Below are 25,949 nucleotides of genomic sequence, written 5' to 3'. Positions count from 1 at the left end.
AGTAGTCTCAAGAACTTTATAGTTGCCAAGAACTAGACCTTTTGGCAATCCCTTTTTCTCCATAAATTCCTTCAGATTTCCGATAATTGTCTTTGTAGGATGCTTTGCAACTCCATGAAATTCCTTGAATCCAATACCATGAACTATCACTTCTGAAGGCCCTTCAAACCCCATTTATAGATGATACTGTAAAATATAGGAATGAAGAATAATATTGTCGTGATTATTATTGATCAGGTGTAAACTATTTATAGAATTATACAGAGAAATTGTAGGTGATTAGGACTCTACAATTTGAGTTTATTTCTAATTCAATCACTAGTTATCTTTATCTCTATCATTATCTTTATAGCTATCACTATGTTTATCTTTATCTCTATCATGCCCCTACAAGATGGAGCTCTGAGAGGAGAGTCCAATCTTGATATTCAAAAAGATGAAGTATGTTTTTGGAAGTGGTTTGGAGAGAGCAGCGACACTGGTAGCGGCTAAGAAGAGCCGCGACACTGAAAGTGGTTGGGGCAGACGGAATCGCATCTTCTAGTGGAAGATCAGTTGCACTGGAGGCAGTTGGTGCGAACCAAATTTCATCGTCAGGTGGCAAAGCAGCGGCTGGTACGGATGGAATTGCATCGTCCAATGGAAGAGCAGCAACACTGGAAGCGGCTAGTGTGGACAAAATTGCATCATCTAAGGAGAGCGTCAACGATGATGGCAGCGGCGAGATGGAACGACGGTGTTGGCTCTGGTGAGATTGAATCGTGACGACGACAACGTCGGGAGAGATGAGTTGGAGAGATGACGGGTTCAGCACGGGCGGGGAACTCTGGGCGGTCGGCACTGTGGCCGTCGGCGGGAGGAGAAAAAAATAGGTCGGCTAAGACATAGAGCAAGGCCGAGCGGCGGCCGGGGAGGAGCTCTGCATGGGGTAACGACGACTGGGATGTTGGGCGAAGCGGCTGCGAGAGTGCATGGAGAAAGGGAAGAAAAAAAAAAGTATGGGCAGCGACAATGAGCTACGAAGGCTGTTTCCGATAAAGATTTTCAGCGACGGCAGACCGGTTCTGATTAATTAATCGGAAGCTCTAATACCATATAGAATATAGGAATGAAGAATAATATTACCGTAATTATTATTGATCAGGTGTAAGCTATTTATAGAATTACACAGAGATTGTAGGTGGTTAAGACTCTACAATTTGAGTCTATCTCTAATTCAAACACTAGGTATCTTTATGTCTATCATTATATAGGAATGAAGAATAATATTGTTGTGATTATTATTGATAACGTATAAAATATTTATAGAATTATATAGAGAGATCGTAGGTGATTAGGACTCTACAATCTGAGTCTATCTCTACTTCAAACACTAATTATCTTTATAACTATCACTATGTTTATCTCTCTTCGTCAAAGTAGCAGCGCTTGTTCCCATGCTTATTGTCTTCTTTGGCCCTCGGATTTGAAGATGTGTCCTTCTTTATAATTTGTGGGAGAGGTTAAGAATGGACCTGAACAAGAACCCCATGTTGCACCCAAACTTGTTCGTCACAATGACTAAGGGATTAGAGCTGAGGAGGTCAAAGATGAACCATAAGGTGCCGTAGATGAATATGAAGAGCAACAAGAAGAATGGTATGGACTCACATGTTCGGAAGGGAAAACATCTTGGTTGAGACATAACGCTTCTTGACTGAGTTGTATTAGGGGGGGTTAGTGCATAATGTAAGTGTAGGGGGAAAGTGGAATGGAAAGTGAAGTACTTTCCCTAGGGAAAGTGAGATGGAATGTAAAGTACTTGTTTGTGTTAGATTGTGCAATGGAAAGTGTAGTATAAAGTATTTGTTTGTGTTAGTGTGCACAATGTAAAGTACAGTGTAAATGACTTGTTTGTGTTAGTGTGCACAATGGAAAGTGTGGTGTAAAGTGCAGATAGATTATTTATTAAATAATTTTTTTTGATATATCTGACTTTCAGAAAATTAAATTAATATTATTTAATAAATAAAATATATTAAATATAATAATTAAACAAATGTTTATTTTTATATTATTCAAATTGTAATAAAATTTTAATTTTGTAATATCTAAATATGAAATAATTATACAAGTACCGTACTACATAGCATACTACTCAAACATCGTAATAATAAAAATAAAAATAATACAAATATAACTCAATCACCTTTTTAATATAAAAAATTATATATGTTCATACAAAAGTACAACACAAAAAATATTTAGTGACATTAAAACATAATAGTCAATAATTTTGCCACATCTGAATTGCTAAAACATCTCGATAATACGATGCTCTTGCAGATTGTATTGCGGACTCCCTCTGAGTACTTCTTTGAGTATCCACATCATCCTCAACATCATCACTACTATTACTGTCTTCATTTTCACTTTCATTGTTATCTTTACAATTTTCTCCACCACAAATACACTCATTTTCACTGCAAATGAAGCATCAGTACTTATATAGTAAACAAAAGTTACCATAGCGAAACTCCTTATTCCCTGTTTAGTCAAGCCAACCATGGACGATGACTGCAAATTAAAGACATACCCCCATTCATGCTTAACTATGTAAAATATATTATTTTTATTAAATACTAATAATGATTTTTAATAGCTAATGCTCTAAACAAATACCTACATGACCAATTAACCATCGATGAACAGGAAGAAATTTTTATCCTACTTTCTTCCGAATCGAGCCGGAGAGGTTGCAGAGAGGGAAAGTCGCCGACGGTCGTCAGTGCTGGGGACGACGAGAGGAAGAGAGTCAAGCGCCGGGGAGAGGTCGCAGAGGGGGCGATTGAAATCGCTGACGGTCGCGAGCGAGTCAGGAGCCGGAGAAGTTGCAGAGAGGGGAGAGATGTCACCGAAGGTCGTCGGTGCTGGGGACGACGAGAGGATGGGAGTCGAGTATCGGACACAGGTCACACAAAGGGCGATTGAAATCGCCGAAGGTCGGTCACGACCGAGAGAGAAATATATTTGTATTTTATTTTCTTATATTTCACTTTCCCCCCTCACTTGCGTGAGACACTAACGACTTTTGGCTACTTTAACCCAGCTTAAAGGGCTAACAGGGCCTTAATCTCACTCAGAGGTTGGGTTCTTCCATGGGACGGTTTCCAGAATCCACACATGATTTTTTCTCCGGTCCGAAAACCCGTGCAGGGTACAAGCAAGCTAAATGAGGAGGTGCCGCAGACGCAGATGAAGAGCAGCAAGAATTTTCCGATGCTAACAATACTTAAAATTTTCCGGAATGTGGATTTTTAGGTAGTTCACTTTTTTGCCCAGAGTTGAGAAAGGGTGATAGTCTGATAGATGACTGATGTCACGACAAGAATGAGCATCGACAAGACAGAATGAACACCAATGCACCACCTTTTCTTCTCCAAAGGCAGGCAGGCAGGCCACGATTCACCATGGACGTTTCAACAAATAAATATAATCCCATTGCCATTTGCAAACATTTGACCGGTACGCCTCCCCCAGATTTACAACTCCTTTTGTCGTTTACAAACACATTCGACTACTGACCACCCACAGATTTGAAGAGCTTTTTGGAAACCATTGACGCGAACTGACTTGCACCAGGAAAACCATTCTTCTGATTGACAAGCAACAGTTGGATGCACTGGACGTTGTTCCCAAATCTTCATTTCAGCCGATTGCTTCTATGAGACATATTCCTTTGTACGAATCAAATAAAGGCTGGCTTCTTGAAAAACTTGTATTAGGTACAAATGCATTGATGAAGCCAATTTTATCTCTTTCACTACCAAGTCAAAGCAGATCATCTCTGCAACCCATTCAAACAGTTCCTGCAAACTGTTTCGGAAACGAAGTTTTAATGATACAGCTTGACGCACATGAAACTGTGTCTAGCATGTCTTCTCATTGATCCTTGTACCAGATTGCTGGGTTCCTTTCCGCTTTCCCTCTAATCCCGACTAGGTGATTATATTATACGGGCGTCTTCTCCGGGAAGGAACAATAGATATGGTTTTTCTTGCAGGGCGTGTGGTGTGGTTGACTGGGGATTTTGATTAAAGAGGAAAGCTTCGTGCCATATTTGTACCGATTAGGCGATTAGAATAATATATAAAGCAAGATAGAAGCTCAAGATTTCTGACATTTCATGAAGGAGGCCTCGGATTACGAAAACGCAAGTGGGTAAAGCAGTTTCCCATTTGTTTAAGGGACTTCTTCCATGAATTCATGATTTGCGGATCTCTGAGAGGCAGATCCGACGGACCCTTTTCTGGCTCGGCGCTTATTTTATGGCGAAGACGATGAACTGGCAATGCCCCTTCTCCATCTCTGTAGATTGCTCTACATGTGGGGATGAACTGGAGTAACGGCTCTAACTGTCACATTGCATGTGCTATGGGTCTCTTGGGTCATCCCCCCATAAAAGCAGCAATGCTTGCCGATGGCAATGGACCCATTGCCCTTTTCAGTTTTTTATTGTTGATAAAAGCATTCGTCTTGTTTCGGATTTATGGTTTGATGACAGAGAAACAGACCCATCTCAATTCTCAATCACTCCAGAACAAAATCGGAAACTTCAAACAAATTTCAGTTTATTGAGTTGAGAATTCGCATTTCTTCAATTATTTATCAAGTAATCAACAATGAAAAAAAAATGTCTGCAATTTGATCTTCGTTGAAATTCTCCTGTGGATAGTAATACAACAGTAGAGAATGGAAAGTGGAGAGGAAGAGGAACATAAAGCAACAGAACTTAGTAGAAATTAGTAATAAATGAGCAGAAATTTGAAGGGAGGGTAGGGGACAGAGGCCGCAACTTTTCTCATTAGAGAGAGAGAGAGAGAGAGAGCTAGGGGGAGAGGAGAAAGAGACAAGGGTTGAAAAAAGAAAAAAGGCGTCCAGGGGTGAGGAACCTGCAAACCCCCTTTTCATCCCCTCCACTTGCATGGAAGGCGCCCCACTTCGATTGCGTGCACTGAATCCATCCCAACTGCACTTCTTCTCTCTCCTCTCATCTTTTATACCGCCAGTCGTCCCCCTCCGTCGATCCCACACTTACCCGTCTTGTGTTTTTTTTCTTTTTCTGGTTTAACATAACGAGAGCTGCAAGTTTTTTAATCTTGTTTGGAAGATGATTATAAGCGCTACATCACCATCACAGGTATTGATTTTCTCCCCGTCATCGGTTTTTTGTTTGTTGCTTTCTTTATTTTATTGTTCGCGCGAAGTGGAGATTTTCGTGTTTCTGCTTCGTTCATCTCTTTGATTGTTGTTCCCTCTCTCTCTCTCTTTTGGGTCTTAAAAGACCGGAGGGATTGGTAGAGGGACTCCGACGCCTCTGTGGATATTTTCGTTTCAGCGGCGACGGCAAACACTGTCTTTATCTCTTGTACGATTGTTTTCTCATTTTGATTTGGTCTTGTTTTGCCCTGGATTGTGATTTGGGTGGCGAGTGAAGATTCGGGTCGATTGAAATGTGAATGGCTGCTCAATATTTTTCCTGTTTTTTGCTAAAAAACAGAAACAAGATTAGTAATGGCATGTGAAACGATCGTTTTACCCAAATCTTCTCTTTTCTTCGAGAAAGGGCAATTCGATTTTTTTTTTCGTATTATCTCTAATTTAGTCTTAGTCAGATGGATTGATTTTTTAAAAAAACACACAAATTTTGCGATTTCTTATCTACTATCAATCTCATAAAACCCATTGATCATCACCTATAAACTTTGTTATAGAATTGGACTAGGACGGTCTAAAATCCGCAGGCTTCTTGCAATGGATTTTCCTCTTGACTGGGCGCTGCCGAAATTCTTATTCCGTTCCTATTGTCGCTGTCGAGATCGTCGTGATGTCAGTATCTCATCTTTTAGGTTTCAACACCGATCTGTGAATTTTTTCTGCAATTGGTTTAGGGGTTTTCTCTTCTTTTCTTACTTTTAAAAGCTCTCGTTGTTTCTGGTGATTGGCGTTTCCGCACTTCCTCCTTTCCTTCAGATCTTCCATTGCAACGTCATTGTGAATAGAAGAGCACTGTTCCGATTGTTGGAACTACTGTAATTAGTTTTCCAACTTAGGTTTCATTTTTTTTTTTCGTAGACTGGATTTAACTATTGTCGGCTGAAATCTGTGAAAGTTTGCTTTCATTTTGTCCAATCGCTGTCAATTTGATTTTTGTTGTTACCTCATTTTGCAGAAGCCAGGATTTCATTTTTCGTTTTGAGCCGCTTTGCATGCCATAATCTTGAAGTTTCACTCCATTGATCCTGCTGAAGCAGTTCGCCTGGTTCTCTTCCGATATTTCGAAACCGAGTTAAAGTGGGATTGGAGATCAGGAATCTTGAGACATTCCACGACTTCAACTGGCACTTTGAATCCACATTTTGCCTCTGTGAGGATTTGTTTATCATCATCCCTTGTCCTGGACCTATTGGGAGTTTGGCAAAATATGATCGTCCTTCCCAGAATGGTAATTTGCAAATTTCAAGTGCAGCGGAAGGAAGATAACTGGGATTAGTAGAGTTGACGAAAATAACCTGGTTCCTGTGCAATCGGCTTTTTGTTGGCATTTCGATTCTCATTCGGTGCAATTGTGGGAAGGAGATTTGTCTCAAACAGTCGTCGATTAAAAAATTTGAACATTTGGGGTGGTTCAGAGAGATTTAAATGAGTTTTGCATTCTTGGATGTAGAGCTGAGATTTTCGCTTGATCTAATTCACCAAAAGGCTCATTGTTCTGGTCTGATGGAAACTGCGGTCAGGAGGATAGGTAGGGTGGAAGGGAAAATCAGAGATTCCGGCAAGCCTGTTTCACAGCTGAACAGGCGGAAATCTTTCCCGTCGAGTTATTTTAGTGTAGAGTCCTTGCTGGTACTGGTTTGCCTGACGGCTTCGCTGCTGATCCTCCCTGTAATACTACCACCATTACCACCCCCACCCTTCGTGCTGCTGTTGCTCCCTATCGGGATCCTGGTTGTGCTGTTGGTCTTGGCTTGCATGCCGTCGGATGTCCGAGACATTGCGTCTTCGTATATGTAATCAAGCTGCATCTCATTCGCTTCTCCCCAAAATAGGCAGGATTTTTTTTGTTGAAAAGAACACAATTCTTTGGTTGTGGTTCATTTTTTTGTTTGTAATCTTATGTTAAAGCGAGAGTTCTGTTCCATACCAGATTGTATTTGAACTGTTTTTCTTTTTCTCTTCTTTAAATCAAACAAAATTGAAGATGAAAACCAGAACCGGGGGTTACTTCACTTCAACTGCTAAGATCTTTTCCTTTTGAACTGCTGGTCTGATGAAAACCTCCCTTTCCCATAACAGGAAATATTTCTGGGGACGATGACTGAAAAGATGCCACGTTAGATCCGGGTGGGTGAAGGGTGAGCTATGATGTTTGATATTGAAGAGCGCAGAAAGCTCAGTAGCAGACAAGTATCCACCGTTTGAGTGAGTGAACTCGTTCAATGAGCTTAAAACTCAATTTTACTCTCTCTTAATCCCTAGTGACCCATTAAGCATCCCAATAATAAAAGCCAATCCAACGTGTTCATCGCCTTATACAGACATAAAATTGCACGTCTCGTCACGTTTTCTGATTTTAAGATGTCCTGATCGCCCATGACACAATTCATCTCATTTTCTTGCTTTTACAAACTCCGAAAGATGGAGAGATGGGAGTGATCGTTTTTGCCTCATTAGTACGTAAATGATTCCTTCTCCCTAAGATGTTTCGGAGATGATATGGATATGGATATGTTTTCCTCACACACTTTCTTCACGACAAATTACAGGCCACGGCCACGAGAATAAAAACACATCCTTTCAGGATTAGTATTGACACTCGGATACCGTAGGAAGAATTAAAATCACTTCATAATCAAGTCATCTTAATTTCTCCCAAACGAGCTAAAGATTTTGAAAACTTCATAAAAATTGGATGGTTTCTTCTACTAAGCAACCCTACTCCGAGGCTGGACCAAAAATGGTGGAATTTCGTGTTCCAAAACTGCAAGGAGCTCACTCGCTTGGCTCAACTCATCAAGCGGACCACCCCCTAGCCTCCTTGCTGCTTCCATGAGCTGCCCTCTGAGATGTTGAGGAAGCAATCTTCCACTCGTCTTCACGCACTCCCTGTACAGAGGCAAGTATGCGACGGCAGCCAAGAGAGGCACCGGCAAGTCTCGCAAGCAAATGGGTGACCTGCCCCGTCCTAGAATCCTCATTACGTTCACGTAGTGGTCCTCCCCATACTTCAAGCCCTCCGCAAATGCAGCCTCTGACCAATTCTCTCGCAGAAAAGTTTGTAGTTCTGGGGCTACACCTTCATCTTCTGACCTTGCAATACTATCTGCGACTGCATATGTGGCAGCTGCATCACCCAAGAAATCAGAGCGTAGGAGGAAGTGCACCCCCTCAAGGGACCCTCCGCTCCGTTCGCCCGCGGCTTTCAGGATTTCTATGCTTAGAGCAGCCAGGACATGCTGGGGAACATGGGGGAGTAGGTAGCCTGCAATTCCAACTTGGCTGCTTGAGGTAGCTGCTGTAAGGGCAAGACACAGTTCCATGTCCCGGCATCCTCGTCCCACAAACCACTGGACAACTTCCATGCATCCCCTTTCAGCAGCTCTCATAAGCGGCCCCAAGAATGCGACAGCATTACCTTCTTCAACCAGGCACTCCATGGTCTGAATCTTGCCATAGTGAGAAGCAAAGCCCAACGCAAGGTCCACATCCACATCTAAGCTATTTCTCTGAGCAATCTGAAACGAAACACAGAAAAAACAATTCAGACAGAGCAACAAAACTATTGCCCATTTATGCTCAAGGCAACTTTGAAATACACAATACAACCACAATTAGAAAAACTCGTACATCTCAGAAGATGGTTGGTTAGTTGGATTTAAGCTTTTCCTATAAAATTGATTTTGCAAAGAATAGAAAACAATAGTCTTGCAGCATATCTGAATTATCGGATTCACACAGTAGGTACCATACTACTGAATCTAAATTTTACATAAGACAAACAGAACAAAACAATTTAGAAAATTTATCGCAGATATCAACTCATATGGAGATTGTGGTAACAGAAAGACAAAGTACACCCTAAGCACAAGACCCATTCAACTATGACAAAGTGACGATGGAACTACCTTATAAAGATGCCACAGGACAAAATCAACAAGTCAATCAGAAAGGAAAAGCTAAGGTCAAAAAAAATAAAACAATAATAATAATCATTTTAAACAAGATACGCTCAGAAAGCTTCCCCAAAATGAGCACCAGTGTCTCAAAGTGGAAGCAAGATAAGTCCCTTTAACCATTTGCAAAAAATCCTTCAAGAGGTAAATGAAACATTAGAAATATCACGAAAGTATTATTTTCATTATTAGACATTCCACAATCCATGCTAGAGCACAGCTGTAATAACTGAGATATCAGAGTGTACATGGAATAAGTTGCAAACTTATTACTATGATGGCATGTGAGCAACTAATAGAATATTACTCTCTCTTTCTTTTGTTTTTTATCTTCCCTGCTTTACACTCCACCCATTGAGATGGTAATTTGCCATTTGAGTAACAGAAAATTCTGAGTAGAAACACTCTGACATAGAACACCATTATGAAAACCTAAAACCAATATCCCCAAGGTATGGGCAGCTAAGAATGTTTCTCCTCTGTCTCATGGATATCTCCTAATGTGGAGAAAAAAAATTTAGAAAAAAAAAAAAAAAAAACCTCATTCAGTACAAAAATTATCTTTAAAACCTAGCAATCATCAGCAAACCTCATAAGGTGCAGGTCCTTGATTCAGCTGAAAGCCTAGAGGCATGTCATAAGAAACTATTAAGAATGCAAGAAATATCCATTAATCATATCCTTTCTCATTATAGACCATGAGAGGTGCAGGAAAACATGCTCATTCGTCGTGATTCACAAGCCACAATGGTCAAGGAAAGCAAAAAAGAAACCAGTGAATTCCAGGGCTCCAAACAACATCAGCTTAAAACCCAAAAAGGACCACTACTAAAATTGACTTTTGGCTTGTACAATCTGATAGCATTAAAAAGACTACTGTTTTTATTTTTAGAAATAAATGTAAAACAATTAGCTCTTAAACCTGATTGTTTTAATTGAGTAGTCTTTAGTTTTAGAAATAAATGCAAGACCATTAGCACTTAAACCTGATTTCTTTAATTTTAACAAAATCAACAAGCATGATTCTTCTTTCACAGGAATTAAAACAGGAATTGGTTAATAAAATGAATAAAATAATATTTGAAGCATTCCCCCCTAAGAGAGAAACCAACAAAGAACTTTGTACCAGAAAATTATACACTATAAAGAAATAGTAATCTCTAAAAAGAAGTTTTGGAAACCAATGAAATCTCATCAAAAGTGCCTCAATTGAGAAATATTATTTACTTTGTGGTCAAAGCCTTCTTTTCACAGTACTATGCAGCCTATAAAGTACAAAGTTTCAACAACCTAGAAGAAAAAGTAGTATAGTTCACATTTGTGGATAAGTTGTTATCTTTAATCCATCTTGTGTTTCTTCGGCCAAACTTTGACATGATCTTTGTAGACATAAAAAAAAAACACTGAGATTGAAAGGTTCTATTAATGGCCGCAAATGAGTTAGAAATGTGGAACCATCAGAATTTTGGAGCGTGGATCTTCGGATCGAGACTCTAAACATAGGGGATCACAATTGATGGCTTAGATCACATACTCATGAGGCGCCATCCAATCTAAGTCATATTACACGGATTCCCATATAAGCGACAAGTGTCACCATAGAAAGATGGCTTGCATCTCAAAGAGCGAAACATTTATTACTGAACATGTCACGCTCCCATAAGATGACATAGGACACTCCTTTGAATGCAATTTAGAAGTAAAAGAGTGGATAAATTCAAGAGGGAAGAGAGAAGAAGGGTGTAGTTCAACCACACACCCTACCCAATAAACAGAGGTAATCTTTCCTTGGAGGCACCTTTTAGCACCCTCTAAAGACCAAAGTCAATAGGCATTGGGTCCAATGTTCGAATTTGGGTCTTCTGATTTGATTCCTACGTATAATTGTTCATCCAACAGTTAGAATGAAGGCTTGAGTTGGATTCCTTGTCCAGTCACCGGTTTAACTTGTTCCTAACCACTGTATGCCATTTAACAAGGAATCCTTAGTCTCATACTAAAATGACAGATCAGGGATTTGAACAAAGTAGCAACATAACTATTTCTTGTTGCAATCTCTGTAATGAAATTCATACAAAGTTTTGGTGTACTCCAACAAATTTGTGTGCCTTTCTATTGAAAAGTTTTAATCCCTCTTCATAAGGTGAGTGGGGTAGTAGAACCATCCCTCCTTTTCTCTCATTCCTTTTGATTTTCTCCAACTCCATTATATGTTTTTACTCTTTTCATGTAAATAAGAGACTGCCACATGTCATCTCACAGGTGACATAAGTGGCATAATGGTGTTTGCCAAGATGCGACTTTGGAATGGTGATATGTCACTTTCGAATGAAGTTGTTTGTCACTCTTCATATGTGACACTTGTACAGATTTGGGGTTACGGCATCTATAGCCATGATTGGGATGGATCTCCACTCATGAATACAGAACCCAAACCATCAATCGTGGTCTCACATAGTCAGAGACTTGATCAAAATTTCTGAACTGTCAATCATGGGGGTACCATAATTTCAATATGATCATGGTCATTGATCTGACTAAAGATCTCAAATAGTTTATCTTTCATGTCCATATTCTATTTAGTTAAAATATTTGCTTTAATGTGTCAGTAATTAATAATTCCTGTTATTATCCACTCATAGAGAAAAACATGGGTGCTACCTGCAACAAGATCCGCACAAGCTCTGTACTTCCAAAACGTGAAGCTTCAAGAAAGCACTGATTAACATTATCAGCACCTCCTTCAACCAACGTACCCAGCAACCCTTGAATGGCAGTTGCAGAAATTCCAGAAGCCCAACCAGGATCAAATGAACTAGAGAAGAGAGTCAAAGGGAAGCAAGCAGCATCAAATGCCTCTGTAAAATCTTTTCCTGTAAGCTGATTTCCAGCAAGATCAAGAAATGATTTAAATGCAGATAACTGGAGTTGGATCTCAACTGATGAACTTTGACCCACTCTATTCCGATTTCCCTGGCTGCGAGAGTGGAAGCTAATGCATTTAAGAGCCCATTCTGTGAATTTCTGAACCTTAGCCCCAGCTTCCACTTTTAAAACCTCATCCCCATTACATTCCTGAAGGCGTTCATGCAACCTAATAAAAATAACCACAATGAAAGAAATTATCATGTTAGTTGCCCTCATCAATCAGAATTTACCAACTACAAATACAATTGTCCATTGAGATAAAGACAGGACAAAATATTTTGAATCCCAGATAGTCAAACAAATATTATGGTCTATGCATCAGAAACATATGCAACTTTCAGAGTACATGATCGAGTCCTACAACTATCAAGAACAACACATACACCAGCAGAGGAAGCCCTTTCATTTTAGGCCAAATAACCTCATGCTGTTCTAAATTGCCTGTCTGCAGGCCCTGTACAATAAGGACCAGTTTTGACCTCAAGCCATTGATATTTGCACCACATTTAAGCATGACCGTCTAGCTTAAAAGCTAGTTTCTCCAGACACCACCAGATTTGGCCCACAAGACAGATTTGGCGGTCTTGCAGCAGTAGTTATTTGTCTATCGAGTGAATAAAATTCAGTCTATGCCATATTGCCAGAGAAAAAAGAAAACATCCAGATGACAATTAACAATGAAAAATATGAATGGTATTGAATATGTAACACTGTTAATAAATTAAGAACAACAATGATTTTTGCACTACAGAAATTTCATTAATTTGTGCCAACTCAATTAATTATACTCACAGCCACAATTTTCTCCACTCATGCAATAAAAGAAAAGAAGAAGCAGAAAACAAAGATTCTGGGAACAGAAACGAAAAAACATCCTTTTTTTTTTTTTGTTGAATTGCAAACAGGGTATATCTATTTTATGCCTATAAGATGCTCAGTTATAAGTCAGGTCCACTGTAGAGTTCCTTTGTAAAGAATTAGCACTGATTCTATCTAAGTATCAGGTTGAAACAAGTTAGTTAAATTCCTCACCTTACTTTACAAAGAGAAGCAGTCACTTCTTGTGTATAACGTGTTCCAAATTTCTGAATGAGGAAAAAAGAGAAAAATTAAGGCATAAAGTATTTACCTATGAGCCATAACAGCTACAGTGTCAGCTAAACTCATCGTCCGGCTCTGGCAGGCAGAAACACATGAAGCAAGAAATGAAGTCCTAAGAGCAGCTCTTGTAAAATCATAAGCACCATTTGAAATTATTTTTTTAATCAACCCATTGATTCCACGCAGTTCCTGCTGATTTCTAAGGAACCAAATAGAATCCAAAGCTATACATAGAGCATCATTAAGAGTTTGTGGGTCTGCTAATGACATTAAACTCTCAGCAACTTCCCAGTTGTGAGAACTCACAGCACCTTGAAACATACGACCCAACTCTATTCTGTCCTGCCGACTAAGCCTTCTTTCCGGCCCATTTTTATCTCTTTTACGGGACTCAGGTTCTGAAGCTGGCATTCTTGATTTAAGCTTCTTGGCGGCGCAACCACATGCACCGGAGATTTTCGTGTCCTGAGTAAGTAGCGGGGATTCCCTAGAAAATACTACATTACTAGCTTCACCTTTCTCAGAGGTAAAATTTTCTCCAGCGTCTTTAGACGTTGCGGTTAGAGTCTCATCTGTTTCCATCTCTGAATACGAGTGATCCACCGATTGGTTCTCGTTCACCGACATTATCTCGTCTTCCATATCAAGTAGTTATTAAAATATTAACCGCTGATTCAGGAAACTGATCTTCCGATCAAAACAGTTGCTTGGATTTCACAACCAAAACCTGACCTTCCATCATATAAAATATGACATCCATCTTTTAGTAAAGAAAAAGGACGGAACTCAACGCTTGCACCTAAAAGCACCTGATTCCACGAGCAAGACGATTTAATTCTGAAACGAACAGACGCAACACCTGATTAAAGAAATTCGCTGGACAACAGATCAGGAGCAACGAGGATCCGTCTGCCAAAGGTTGTAATGATCCAGAGCAAACTCTTGACTAATAAAAAAAAAGTAGTTTTTTTTTTTAACCAAAAGATGACCCTTTGTTTTTCTCTTCTCAGATAATCAACTGTCTGTACAACTGAAACCTTGCAAAACCCAACAAATTTCCAAAGGTTTCTTCTCGATCCTAACGTATACCCCTAAGTTCCAAAAACAAAATAGACAATCAAAATTGTCCCGAGAAATCTCAACCCGGCAGAATCTGCAGCAACCTGAAAGTGAGAGATCCATCAGAAACCCAAACAACCAAATTCAATTCATTAAATTGCCAACGCAAACACCCAAACACCCAAAAAAATAAAAATTAAACAAAACATCAAATTAGAGAAAAAGACAATGTAACTGCAACCGAAAGTTAAAAAAAAAAAAAAAAAAAAAAACGAAAACAGATAATTACACGAGTGCGAAGAGAAGCACAAAACCCATCTGTCTAAGTGGCCAAACAAAGGCAGGAGCAGAAGCCCTAATAATCACAATCACCAAAGCAGCAGATGGGTCTACCTTAAATTTTTTCTTCTTTCCGAACACGTTTTTTGCCTTCCTCCATAACGAGAGAAGGAGAGGAAGGTGAAGGAGAGAGCGTCGTCCTCACAAGTTGCAAGGCTTGCAAATTCCTTTAACAAATATCGGCCGGTCCCCTCCTCTCTCCTGAAAACAAGAGTCACAAAAACCCACAAATGGCTTCACCTCACCAGGGTCCCACGCTCGTCTTTTGGTCGCTGCAGCAGTTAAAACCCCACCACAATGATTACGCTTACGCGCCCCTTTCTCTCGCACTCCATTCTCTCTCCTACCTCACTCCAGCAGTCCATCAGTCCCGTCCCTTCTCTTGTTCGATTCTCTAGCCCACTTTCTCCTCTCTAAACGACAAATATCTTAAATTAAACAATTCAAATCTGTTTTTATGAATGTAGAAGCGTTTTCTCTCCTCCTTTATTTATTAGTTTCTTGCCGTGGACAAAAAGACTTAACTTGGATCTTAAAAATTCTTAATCAGCTCGGATCCCACTTATTGCTCACCTGCCCATCCTTATGCTAAATTATTTATGCTCATATATAATGCCTTTTATATAATTATATTATATTTTCTATTCTATAAGAAGTTTGAATCTTGACTTTTTTTGTTATAATCTTGACAATTATACATTTTCTTTTTGTCGAGATCATGAAAAGGATTTTCAGTAGCAATAAAGCACTCTTATCTAAAATCATAAAGGGTTTTTAGCAGCTAATTAACACTCTAACTAATTAAGTTCAACATGCAAGAACCACACCGGGATTATCAACAAGCAAGTACATTTTCCGGCCTAAACCCACAATAGTCTTATCAACAACAAATCCTCAACCATGATAGCTTTTCTCAACAAATTGAAATGAGAGATGTTCTTACTTAATAAAAGCTTGATTAATGCTTGCAAGAGATATTTGAAAATTGGATGCAAGGGAGATGACAACATGTACTGAGTTCATTTTAGCAATGGGAGATAAGGTCTCGTTCAATGGCTGCAAAGGAGTTTCTTAATAGTCAAGTTACCATTTGAGAAAACAGGCTACAAGGGGTTTCTTTTCGAATAGTAAAGTCTTGAGATTGCAAGTGTGGTTGGAATGCATGACGGTCATCTCCTCCTCTATAGTTGCTTTCCATCGTGGATGTTGTAGGGCTTCATGAACATCTTTAGGCAAAGGGATGGAATAAATAGTTGCAAGGAAGAAATGATAACTTGGAGATAATCGGTGAGTGGAGAGAAAGTTGAATATACAATGGAAAGTTGATGGTCGTGTGGGAACATATAAGGGAGGTTCTTTTTAGAGGGTAGTGGGACGAATGTCATTTTGAGGACCAAATGGAATAGAAGGACAAGGAGGAGAAAGACTTACCTCAGAACCAACTGACGACCTAGGAAACTGAGGAGCCAAACGAGGAGAAGTGTTTTCAGTATCTGGATGAAGTAATTGATCGTTCAATGGTGCAAGAGGTCTTGGTATTTTAGAGGGATGCAAACATGTAGAAGGTGAGTTTTGTCGATTTTGAAGACATTCAAGTGGTATATCATGTAATTAATAGAGCGAGTGGTGTAAGTCGTAATTAGTTATAAGTTGAGGGTCATTATTTGATTTTCTTATATACTAGGGCATTCAAGCCCCACCTATTTAAGTAACATAATGAGGGGAATGAGGCTCATTCAAGCTCTTCTCTAAACCCTAATTCTTCACTCCAACTCGTGTCTCTCACTCAGGCTCTCTTCTCTTCATCTTCTCTTATCTTCTTCCTTCCTTGTTCTTCTCTCTTCTTCTTCTTCTTCTCAAACCTAGTTCCTATGGATTAAATCGTAGAATTTAACATGGTATCATAGTTGGAATTCTAGGGTTTAAATCAAAGTTAATCAAGTCAAGCAAGTGTAGAGAAAAGAAGTCTCAAAATCATCCTCCAAGCAAAACATGGTTTGTCCACCTTGAAGAAAGGAAGAGGTTGAAGTCAATTCAGCATGACCTCTCTTTAATCAGCTTAGTTTTGTTGAATTTTTGGTAAAGGGAAATACTTTATTGACTTTATGTAATTTGAGTACAATGAGCCTCTATTTATAATAAAAGAAACAAATGGAATCCAATTACAATTAAACTACCTTTATCCTAGTTACATCCAAAGTTAAACACTAAAAGAGAAGTCCAACAACAATTGAATAATTGAACATAAATAGAAGACTAACATGACTAAAACACCTTTAACTAAGACTCTTCTGTGAGACCTCTTGTGAAACTCCTGTAAAACTCCATCATATTAATTCTGGCTCTATGAGGCTTCTTACTATGCGAGACATGTAAAACTCTTCCATATCTACTCTTCAACATTCCCCCTCAAACTGGAGTTTATAATTGTAGCTTGCAATGAAAATGATTCTTGATCTTCAATCTTCATTAGCTAAATTTTTTTCATATATGTTAAATCTTCACCGTTTGGTCTCCCCCCTTTTTAGAATATTTTGGTCACATAAAAATTACCACAATCAAAATGGTCATAGTCTGAAACACACTATGCTAAATTTTAAATGCAAAAAATTGGCCCAACTTTAGGGCTTAACAAAGAGACTACTCACTTTTTAAGGGTAGCTCAAACACAAATCACCTCCAACTTTTGGGCTTAACTAAGAGACTACTCACTTTTTAAGGGTAGCTCAAACACAAATCACCTATTGGGTGAAGAATAAAAGACTTGATTCAAATTGGATGTTGGACACACTCATATACTTTTTAGGTGGTAGATCTAGGCATTGCTCAAAAGTGATGAAAACACAAGAAGATAGACTAAATAAATACTAGAGGAAAACAAATTTAAACGGAAAGAGGTGATTAAGCAATTATTAACACTCATACTTCTAACCGAATTTAGAATATGATTTTTTTTTTTGAAAAACTAGGAGAGACTATAATCGTAGAACTTAATAAATTTGTCCAACTATAACTTTTTTTGGAGGTGATCACAATTTTCAAAGTTGAAGATGCGTAAGATACACAATCAAGTAAAAAAAAGGTAAAACTTTAAAACAACATCGAAGCAAGAAATTTTTGTATAACTTGAATGAGCACATTATGGAGTGATTAATTCTGACCAAAACTCTCTAGTTAGAAGAGAAATTGGTCTAAAAAAATAGGATTCTAGGATAAAAAAAAGCAATTCACACCATTGCATGGAGACATACTACGAGAGAAAATAGGAAAGATGATAGCAGGATTGATCTTTAGTATTTTTTATATCAATATCTCCCACAATATATATTAGAATCACAAACCGTTTATTTCTTAAGAAATAAAGAATCTGATAGATTTTGAACTATGTAATCTAGCCGAATTGAGTACTCTTTCTTCCTTTGCCAGTCTCCTTATAAAGTTTCGTTCTTGATGGCATAGTATGCCTCGAAAGTTGAAGCTTTCTGCTAGTGCTCAAACTTCTCTTATAGTCTGACCTTTGTTGCTTCAAATATTGATTTCTCTTTGTAGAAAACTATGATAGCCAAAATTTATTTTGCATTAAAAGGATACTCAAAGATATTTTTGTAAATATATAATTTAAAATATGAAAAGTTTATTGTGGTGGTGAGAACACCAAGAAATCAATGAGTATTGGGATAGAAAAGAAAGATAAAAAAGGATCACAATATTTCTCTCATAGAACTTGCTCTGATACCACGTTGAATTTCTTGAAAAGAGAAATATTTCTCTCACAGAACTTGCTCATATATAATGCCTTTTATATAATCATATTATATTTTCTATAAGAAGTTTGAATCTTGACTTTTTTTGTTATAATCTTGACAGTTATACATTTTATTTTTGTCGAGATCATGAAAAGGATTTTCAGTAGCAATAGATCACTCTTATCTAAACTCATAAAGGGTTTTTAGCAGCTAATTAATATTCTAACTAATTAAGTTCAACATGCAAGAACCGTACCGGATTGTCAACAAGCAAGTACATTTTCCGGCCTAAACCCACAATAGTCTTATCAACAACAAATCCTCAACCATGATAGCTTTTCTCAAAAAATTGAAATGAGAGATGTTCTTACTTAATAAAAGCTTGATTAATTCTTGCAAGAGATATTTGAAAATTGGATGCAAGGGAGATGACAACATGTACTGAGTTCATTTTAGCAATGGGAGATAAGGTCTCGTTCAATGGCTGTAAAGGAGTTTCTTAATAGTCAAGTTACCATTTGAGAAAACTGGCTACAAGGGGTTTCTTTTCGGATAGTAAAGTCTTGAGATGCCAAGCGTGGTTGGAATGCATGCCGGTCATCTCCTCCTCTATAGTTGCTTTCCATCGTGGATGTTGTAGGGCTTCATGAACATCTTTAGGCAAACGGATGGAAGAAATAGTTATAAGGAAGAAATGATAACTTGGAGATAAACGGTGAGTGGAGAGAAAGTTGAATATACAATGGAAAGTTGATGGCCATGTGGGAACACATAAGGGAGGTTCTTTTTAGAGGGTAGTGGGACGAGTGTCATTTTGAGGACCAAATGGAATAGAAGGACAAGGAGGAGAAAGACTTATCTCAGAACCAACTGACGACCTACGTAACTGAGGAGCCAAACAAGGAGAAGTTTTTTCAGTATCTGGATGAAGTAATTGATCGTTCAATGGTGCAAGAGGTCTTGGTGTTTTAGAGAATGCAAACATGTAGAAGGTGAGTTTTTTCGATGTTGAAAACATTCAAGTGGAATATCATGTAATTAATAGAGCGAGTGGTATAAGTTGTAATTAGTTATAAGTTGAGGGTCATTATTTGATTTTCTAATATACTAGGGCATTCAAGCCCCACCTATCTAAGTAACATAATGAGGGGAATGAGGCTCATTCAAGCTCTTCTCTAAACCCTAATTCTTCACTCCAACTCGGGCCTCTCACTCAAGCTCTCTTCTCTTCATCTTCTCTTATCTTCATCCTTCCTTGTTCTTCTCTCTTCTTCTTCTTCTTCTTCTCAAACCTAGTTCTTATGGATTAAACCCTAGAATTTAACATGGTATCTGAGTTGGAATTCTAGGGTTTAAATCAAAGTTAATCAAGTCATGCAAGCATAGAGAAAATGAGTCTCAAAATCCACCTCCAAGCAAGACGAGGTTTGTCCACTTTGAAGAAAGGAAGAGGCTAAAGTCAATTCAACATGGTCTCTCTTCAATCAGTTTAGTTTTGTTGAATTTCTGAAAAAGAGAAATACTTCATTGACTTTATGTAATTTGAGTACAATGAGTCTCTATTTATAATAGAGGAAACAAGTGAGATCCAATTACAATTAAAATACCTTTATTCAGTTACACCCAAGTTAAGCACTAAAAGACAAGTCCTACAACAATTGAATAACTGAACATAAATAGAAGACTAACATGACTTAAACACCCTTAACTAAGACTTTTCTGTGAGACCTCCTCCTGTGAAACTCCTGCAAAACTCCATCATATTAATTTTGGATCTGTGAGACTTCTTACTGTGCGAGACATGTAAAACTCTTCCATATCTACTATTCAACATTCCCCCTCAAGCAGGAGTTTATAACTGTAGCTTGCAATGAAAATGATTCTTGGTCTTCAATCTTCATTAGCTAAGTTTTTTTTCATATATGTTAAATCTTCACCATTTGCTCTCCCCCCTTTTTAGAATATTTTGGTCACATAAAAATTACCACAATCAAAATGGTTATAGTCTGAAACACACTATGCTAAATTTTAAATGCAAAAAACTGGCCCAACTTTAGGGCTTAACAAAGAGACTACTCACTTTTTAAGGGTAGCTCCACAAATCACCTCCAACTTTAGGGCTTAACTAAGAGACTACTCACTTTTTAAGGGTAGCTAAAACACAAATCACCTCTTGGGTGAAGAATAAAAGACTTGATTCAAATTGGATGTTGGACACACTCATATACTTTTTAGGTGGTAGATCTAGGCATTGCTCAAAAGTGATGAAAACACAAGAAGATAAACTAAATAAATACTAGAAGAAAACAACTTTAACCGGAAGGAGGTGATTAAGCAATTATTAACACTCATACTTCTAATTGAATTTAGAATATGAATTTTTTTTTTTTTTGAAAAACTAGGGGAGACTATAATGGTAGAACTTAATAAATTTTTCCAACTATAACTCTTTTGGAGGTGATCACAATTTTCAAGGTTGAAGATGCGTAAGACACACAATCAAGTAACAAAAACATAAAAATTTAAAACAACATCGAAGCAGGAAATTTTTGTATAACTTGAATGAGCACATTATGGAGTGATTAATTCTAACCAAAACTCTCTGGTTAGAAGAGAGATTGGTCTAAAAAAATAGGATTCTAGGATAAAAAAAAATAATTCACACCAATGCATGGAGACATAATACGAGAGAAAATAGGAAAGATGATGGCAGGATTAATCTTTAGTATTTTCTATATCAATATCTCCCACAATATATATTAGAATCACAAACCGTTTATTTCTTAAGAAATAAAGAATCTGATAGATTTTGAACTATGTAATCTAGCCGAATTGAGTACTCTTTCTTTCTTTGTCAGTCTCCTTATAAAGTCTTATTCTTAATGGCATAGAATGCCTCGAAAGTTGAAGCTTTTTGCTAGTGCTCAAACCTCTCTTATAGTCTGACCTTTGTTGCTTCAAATATTGATTTCTCTTTGTAGAAAACTATAATAGCCAAAATTTATTTTGCATTAAAATGATACTCAAAGTTATTTTTGTAAATATATAATTTAAAATATGAAAAGTTTATTGTGGTGGTGAAAACACCAAGAAATCAATGAGTATTGGGATAGGAAAGAAAGATAAAAAGGATCACAATATTTCTCTCACAAAACTTGCTCTAATACCATGTTGAATTTCTTGAAAAGAGAAATACTTCATTGATTTGATGTAATTTTAAGTACAATGAGCCTCTATTTATAATAGAGGAAACAAGTGAAATCCAATTACAATTAAACTACCCTTATCTTAGTTCCATCCAAAGTTAAACACTAAAAGACAAATCCTACAACAATTAAACATCTGAACATAAATAAAAGACTAACATAACTAAAACACCTTTAACTGAGACTCTTATGTGAGACCATCTTTTGTGAGACTCCTTTAAGACTCCACCATATTAATTTTAGCTCTGTGAGAGTCATGTAAGACTCTTCTAATATGCTTTTCAACATGCTTCACTCTATGGTTTACACTACGAGGTATCAAATTCATGTATTTGAAAGTTAGAAATTTTTTCATGGTCAATCCTTGTCAATTATAAAAATAAATAAATAAATCATTTTTTCTTCAATTTCAAGGGTTAAAACTTTCATGCGCATATGTTGATTGTGTAGCTCATACCTTTGCTTTATTTTAAAAACTCTTTTGAAATTTCTCCTTGAGTTCAACCTTTTTGAGAGAGTAATTTCTCAATTAATCCATTGAAATCTTGAGTTAGAGTTTGAGGAGTTGTTTTGGAAAGTAGTTCAAAGTTCAATTGTGTTTAGGACTACTTTCATACCAGTTGCTATTTCATTTTTCCTTGGCTAATTAACAATAATTTTTGGTCAATTAGAGTTCTGGTTTAAACTCTAAAACGGGAAGCAAAACAATAAAAAAGGGAAGACATGCTCGTATGACTATAAGCTGGGTTTATTCTCTTGCTCCAAAATATCGTATTGGTAACTCTTTGAAATTTATCAAGTCGACCCAAATAACTCCAAAGAGCAAAAACTGAAGTATTTGAGTAACTTTTTGCCAATTTTGAGTCCAAAATTTTTATTATATACTTATGTACTTATGTCCATCAAAACTTGGAGAATAAGCTACACAGAATTTTAGGTGGAAAAGTGACTATTTACAATCCTAAAAAAGGTCTTCTTCATAGCAAAACTTCTTTTGACTTGGCTTGAGGTCTTGAGGTTTCTTGAATCTTCAACTTTGTTGCTTAATTTCATGTCAAATACTACTAAATTCTGCTAAAAGAAAATTTTCTAATCATGTAGATAAACTGTTAGTAGTACATATTCAAGCTAACCATTTTGTTGTCATCGAAATATGAAGACCACATGATTTGAACCCTTTGTCTAACACTATAATTAGTATTATTTATTTTTATTATGTAATATTTATGATAATTAATCAACGGTTCTAATTAATTATAACACTATATTTCTATTATTTGAAAACACATATAAAAACTCCAAGTGTTTATACTCTTATGTTAGATACTAGGGTTTCATGCTTGAAAGAGTTGGAGTTGCTATGAAGAATGAAAAAAAAGAGAAAGAAGAGTTTAGAAGTAGGGGTGGCTTCGAACTGAGCTGGCTCGCAAGCGGCTCGATGCCGACTCAGTATCTCTCGAGCTCGAGATCCAAAATCGGCTCGTTTTAGTTAACGAGCTGAGTTCGATCGAATCAAGGTTCGGCTAGAAAGCTTGCAAGCCAGCTCGTTAACGGGTGAGTCACGGGATCGAGAGCAGGAGTGGGGGATCAAGAGCGGAGGTGGGGGGCTTGCCCCTCCAATCCGCCGCTCTGGCCGCCTCTATCGCCGTCGACAGCTCCTCGTCAGCCGCTACATCCCCTCCAATTTCTTCGCCTCCTCTGTTTCCGTCGCTGCTGCTTCCATCATCGGCGCCTCCGTTGCCGATGACGCGCCTTCGCTCCTTGTCGACTCGGCGAAAAACCTGAGAATAGTTAGAGTTTCCTAAATTATTTCTTAGCACCCCCCTCCCGAAGTCGATTTCGCACATGTGAATCATAAAACCGATTTCACGCGTGTGAAAGTCACACGTGCAAGATGATAAACAAGAAAAAAAAAACTCTTTGTCCCTTCCTCATGGCTCTTAAAGAAATTGAAAAGATATTTTAGTAGAAATACGTTTCTAGAGTCCATTAGTGGTTTTTTCAATAAATATTGAAAAGACATTTTTAATAGAAATATAAGGACCATTAGTGCCTCATATTTTTTGAAAATATTTTTCTAATTATAGATTCTTGTTAAAAAATCATATAATTTTCTAAATAAGATTTTCTTGCCAAGATGGCCTAGAAAACCGTATAGAAAAATTTTGAATAAGTATTTAACAATTGATGATATAATACTTTAAGCATGAAGCAATTTTCATTACAATTTTGTGTTTGATATTTTATTTGATTAAAAATTCATCGATAAGTATAGTAATATATTAGATTAATTATTAATTTTTATTTATTTCCTTAGAAGAGGCAATAAAAGGTCCATTTAACTTTCCTAAGAAAAAATTAAAATATTTATTTTAATTTTCTAGTAAGTCTCTAATAGTAATAGGATTTTATTTAAAGGATTTATAGTTTTTATTTGGGTGATTTTAAATTAATAGTGATATTTCATTTAATTTTGTTGTGTTTGATTATTGTACGGAGTTTATTCTTAATGTTATGCAATGTATGGAGTGTTTAGACTATTTTATAGAGTGTATGGAGTGTATAAATAATTTCATGGAGTGTTTATGGAATGTATAGATAATTTTATGGAGTGTTTATGCAGTGTTTATATAGGTATTATGTATATAGATTATACCCAATTTTAAGTAGAGGTTATGCCGAATTTTATATAGGTATTATATACATAGATTATGCTCAATTTTAAGTAGAGGTCATGCCCAATCTTATACATGTATTTTATATATAGGTTATGCCCAATTTCATGTATTTTATATATACGTTATGCCCAATTTTATGTAAAATGTATGCATAATTTTATATATAATTTATTTTATATATATTTTTTGAAAAGTGTTAAATGTATGTTGAAGCTCGAGCTCTTCTCGAACTTCGTTAAAATTTTTGGGCTCGAGGTCGATAATAATTTTAGGCTCGAGATGAGGTTCGGCTGGAAGCTCAGCTCGAACATAGGTAGGTTCGGGCTCGGCTCGGCTCGATGCCACCCCTACTTAGAAGGAGAGCAAGGAGAAAGCTCGAGTTAGGGCTTTAACCACACAAGGGGAGCTTGAGTATGAGCTCCTCCTCTCCATGATGTCATATTTATAATCAAGGGTAAAAATCCTAATGTATGATAAATATGAAAAATAACTTAAAACACTTATTCATTATAAGGTATGCAGTTATGTTATTTAGTGCTTCTTCAACACTTGCCTTCAAGATTGTGCAAAAATATCAAATATGGCAAGTTTTGTACAAGTAGTACCAAGAGGTCCCGTTGCAATGGCTTTTGTGATATTGTTTGCTAGTTGATTTCTAGAGGATATATATTGCACAGATATGATATTGACCCATAGCTTCGCTCGTACAAAATAGTAACCAATTTTGATGTGCTTTGTACTTTCATGAAAGACTGGATTGATTGTAATATGAATAACCACTTGGTTGTCACAATGAAGTTGCATGGGCTTGGTTATTGGAAAATCAAATTCTATCATTAAAGAGCTAAGCCACAACGATTTATTTACAACAAGTGCTAGGCCCTATATTTTGCTTCAACACTAGATCAAGCTACCACACTTTGTTTTTTGTTTCTCCAAGTGATCAAGTTGCCTCCAATAGTGGTGCAATAACCTGAAGTGGATTTCTTATCATCAGGAGAACCAACCCAATCTGCATCGATAGGTCCTTCAATATTGGTGTATCTGTAACATTTATATAATAAACCTTGACCTGGATTTTTCTTTAGATACCGAAAGATTCTTTCTAATGCCAACCAGTGAGGTTATCATGGTTGATCCATAGACTAACTAATAACACTATTGAGTAAGATGTGTTTGATTTTGGAACTGTGAGATAAATAAGTTTTCCACCCAACAATTGAAATTTTCTCCTGATTCGACACATAATTTATCGCTTTTACATTATTTAAAACCAAGTTTTACAACAACTTTGGTAAATTTATCAAACCAAATACGAGGGGATTGTTTTAACCCATAAATTACCTTTCTGAGACAACAAAGTTTCTCCCCCTCAACCACATAACCAAGTGGTTGAATCATATAAACCTCCTCAAATAAGTCGCCATGAAGGAAGGCATTTTTAACATATAGCTGGAAAAAAAATTAAATAGTGATTGGGGATATGAGAACATGTACCAAAATAACTTAGCTACTTGTGAAAACTCTCATCATAGCTCATTGGCCACTAACCTTCCGTTACACTGAGCAATTGTTCCATCCAAATTATATTTTAAGGTACATATTCTATAGCCACAATTTTTTGTGAATAGAAGCAAGGCTAAATCCCAAGTGTAATTCTGATACATTGCATGTATTTCT

The 25,949-nt window shown here is 37.1% G+C and overlaps 1 protein-coding gene and 1 long non-coding RNA gene across 2 annotated transcripts; one reads left to right on the top strand and one right to left on the bottom strand.

Moving 5' to 3' along the window:
* The first annotated feature begins 4,856 nt into the window (after positions 1-4,856).
* On the top strand, positions 4,857-7,185 carry LOC137963801 (uncharacterized). Its single transcript, XR_011115244.1, has 2 exons — positions 4,857-5,179; positions 6,212-7,185. It is a non-coding gene; the product is annotated as an uncharacterized lncRNA (long non-coding RNA).
* Positions 7,186-7,817: 632 nt separating this feature from the next.
* LOC137962930 (ankyrin repeat protein SKIP35-like) lies at positions 7,818-14,843 on the bottom strand. Its single transcript, XM_068810068.1, has 4 exons — positions 14,694-14,843; positions 13,270-14,404; positions 11,874-12,306; positions 7,818-8,774 (listed from the first exon to the last, which is right to left on the bottom strand). Exons 2-4 carry the CDS (start codon positions 13,881-13,883, stop codon positions 7,965-7,967), a joined length of 1,857 nt encoding a protein of 618 aa, XP_068666169.1. The 5' UTR covers positions 13,884-14,404; positions 14,694-14,843; the 3' UTR covers positions 7,818-7,964.
* Between the last annotated feature and the right edge of the window lie 11,106 nt (positions 14,844-25,949).

Source organism: Aristolochia californica, unplaced genomic scaffold (genome assembly GCF_029961685.1).
Source record: "Aristolochia californica isolate CCGP_79_NKW_82.1479 unplaced genomic scaffold, dmAriCali1.0.hap1 SCAF_4, whole genome shotgun sequence".
Lineage (NCBI taxonomy): Eukaryota > Viridiplantae > Streptophyta > Magnoliopsida > Piperales > Aristolochiaceae > Aristolochia > Aristolochia californica.
The sequence above is the reverse complement of the archived record's forward strand: the minus strand, read 5'-3'. Positions and strand labels throughout refer to the sequence as shown.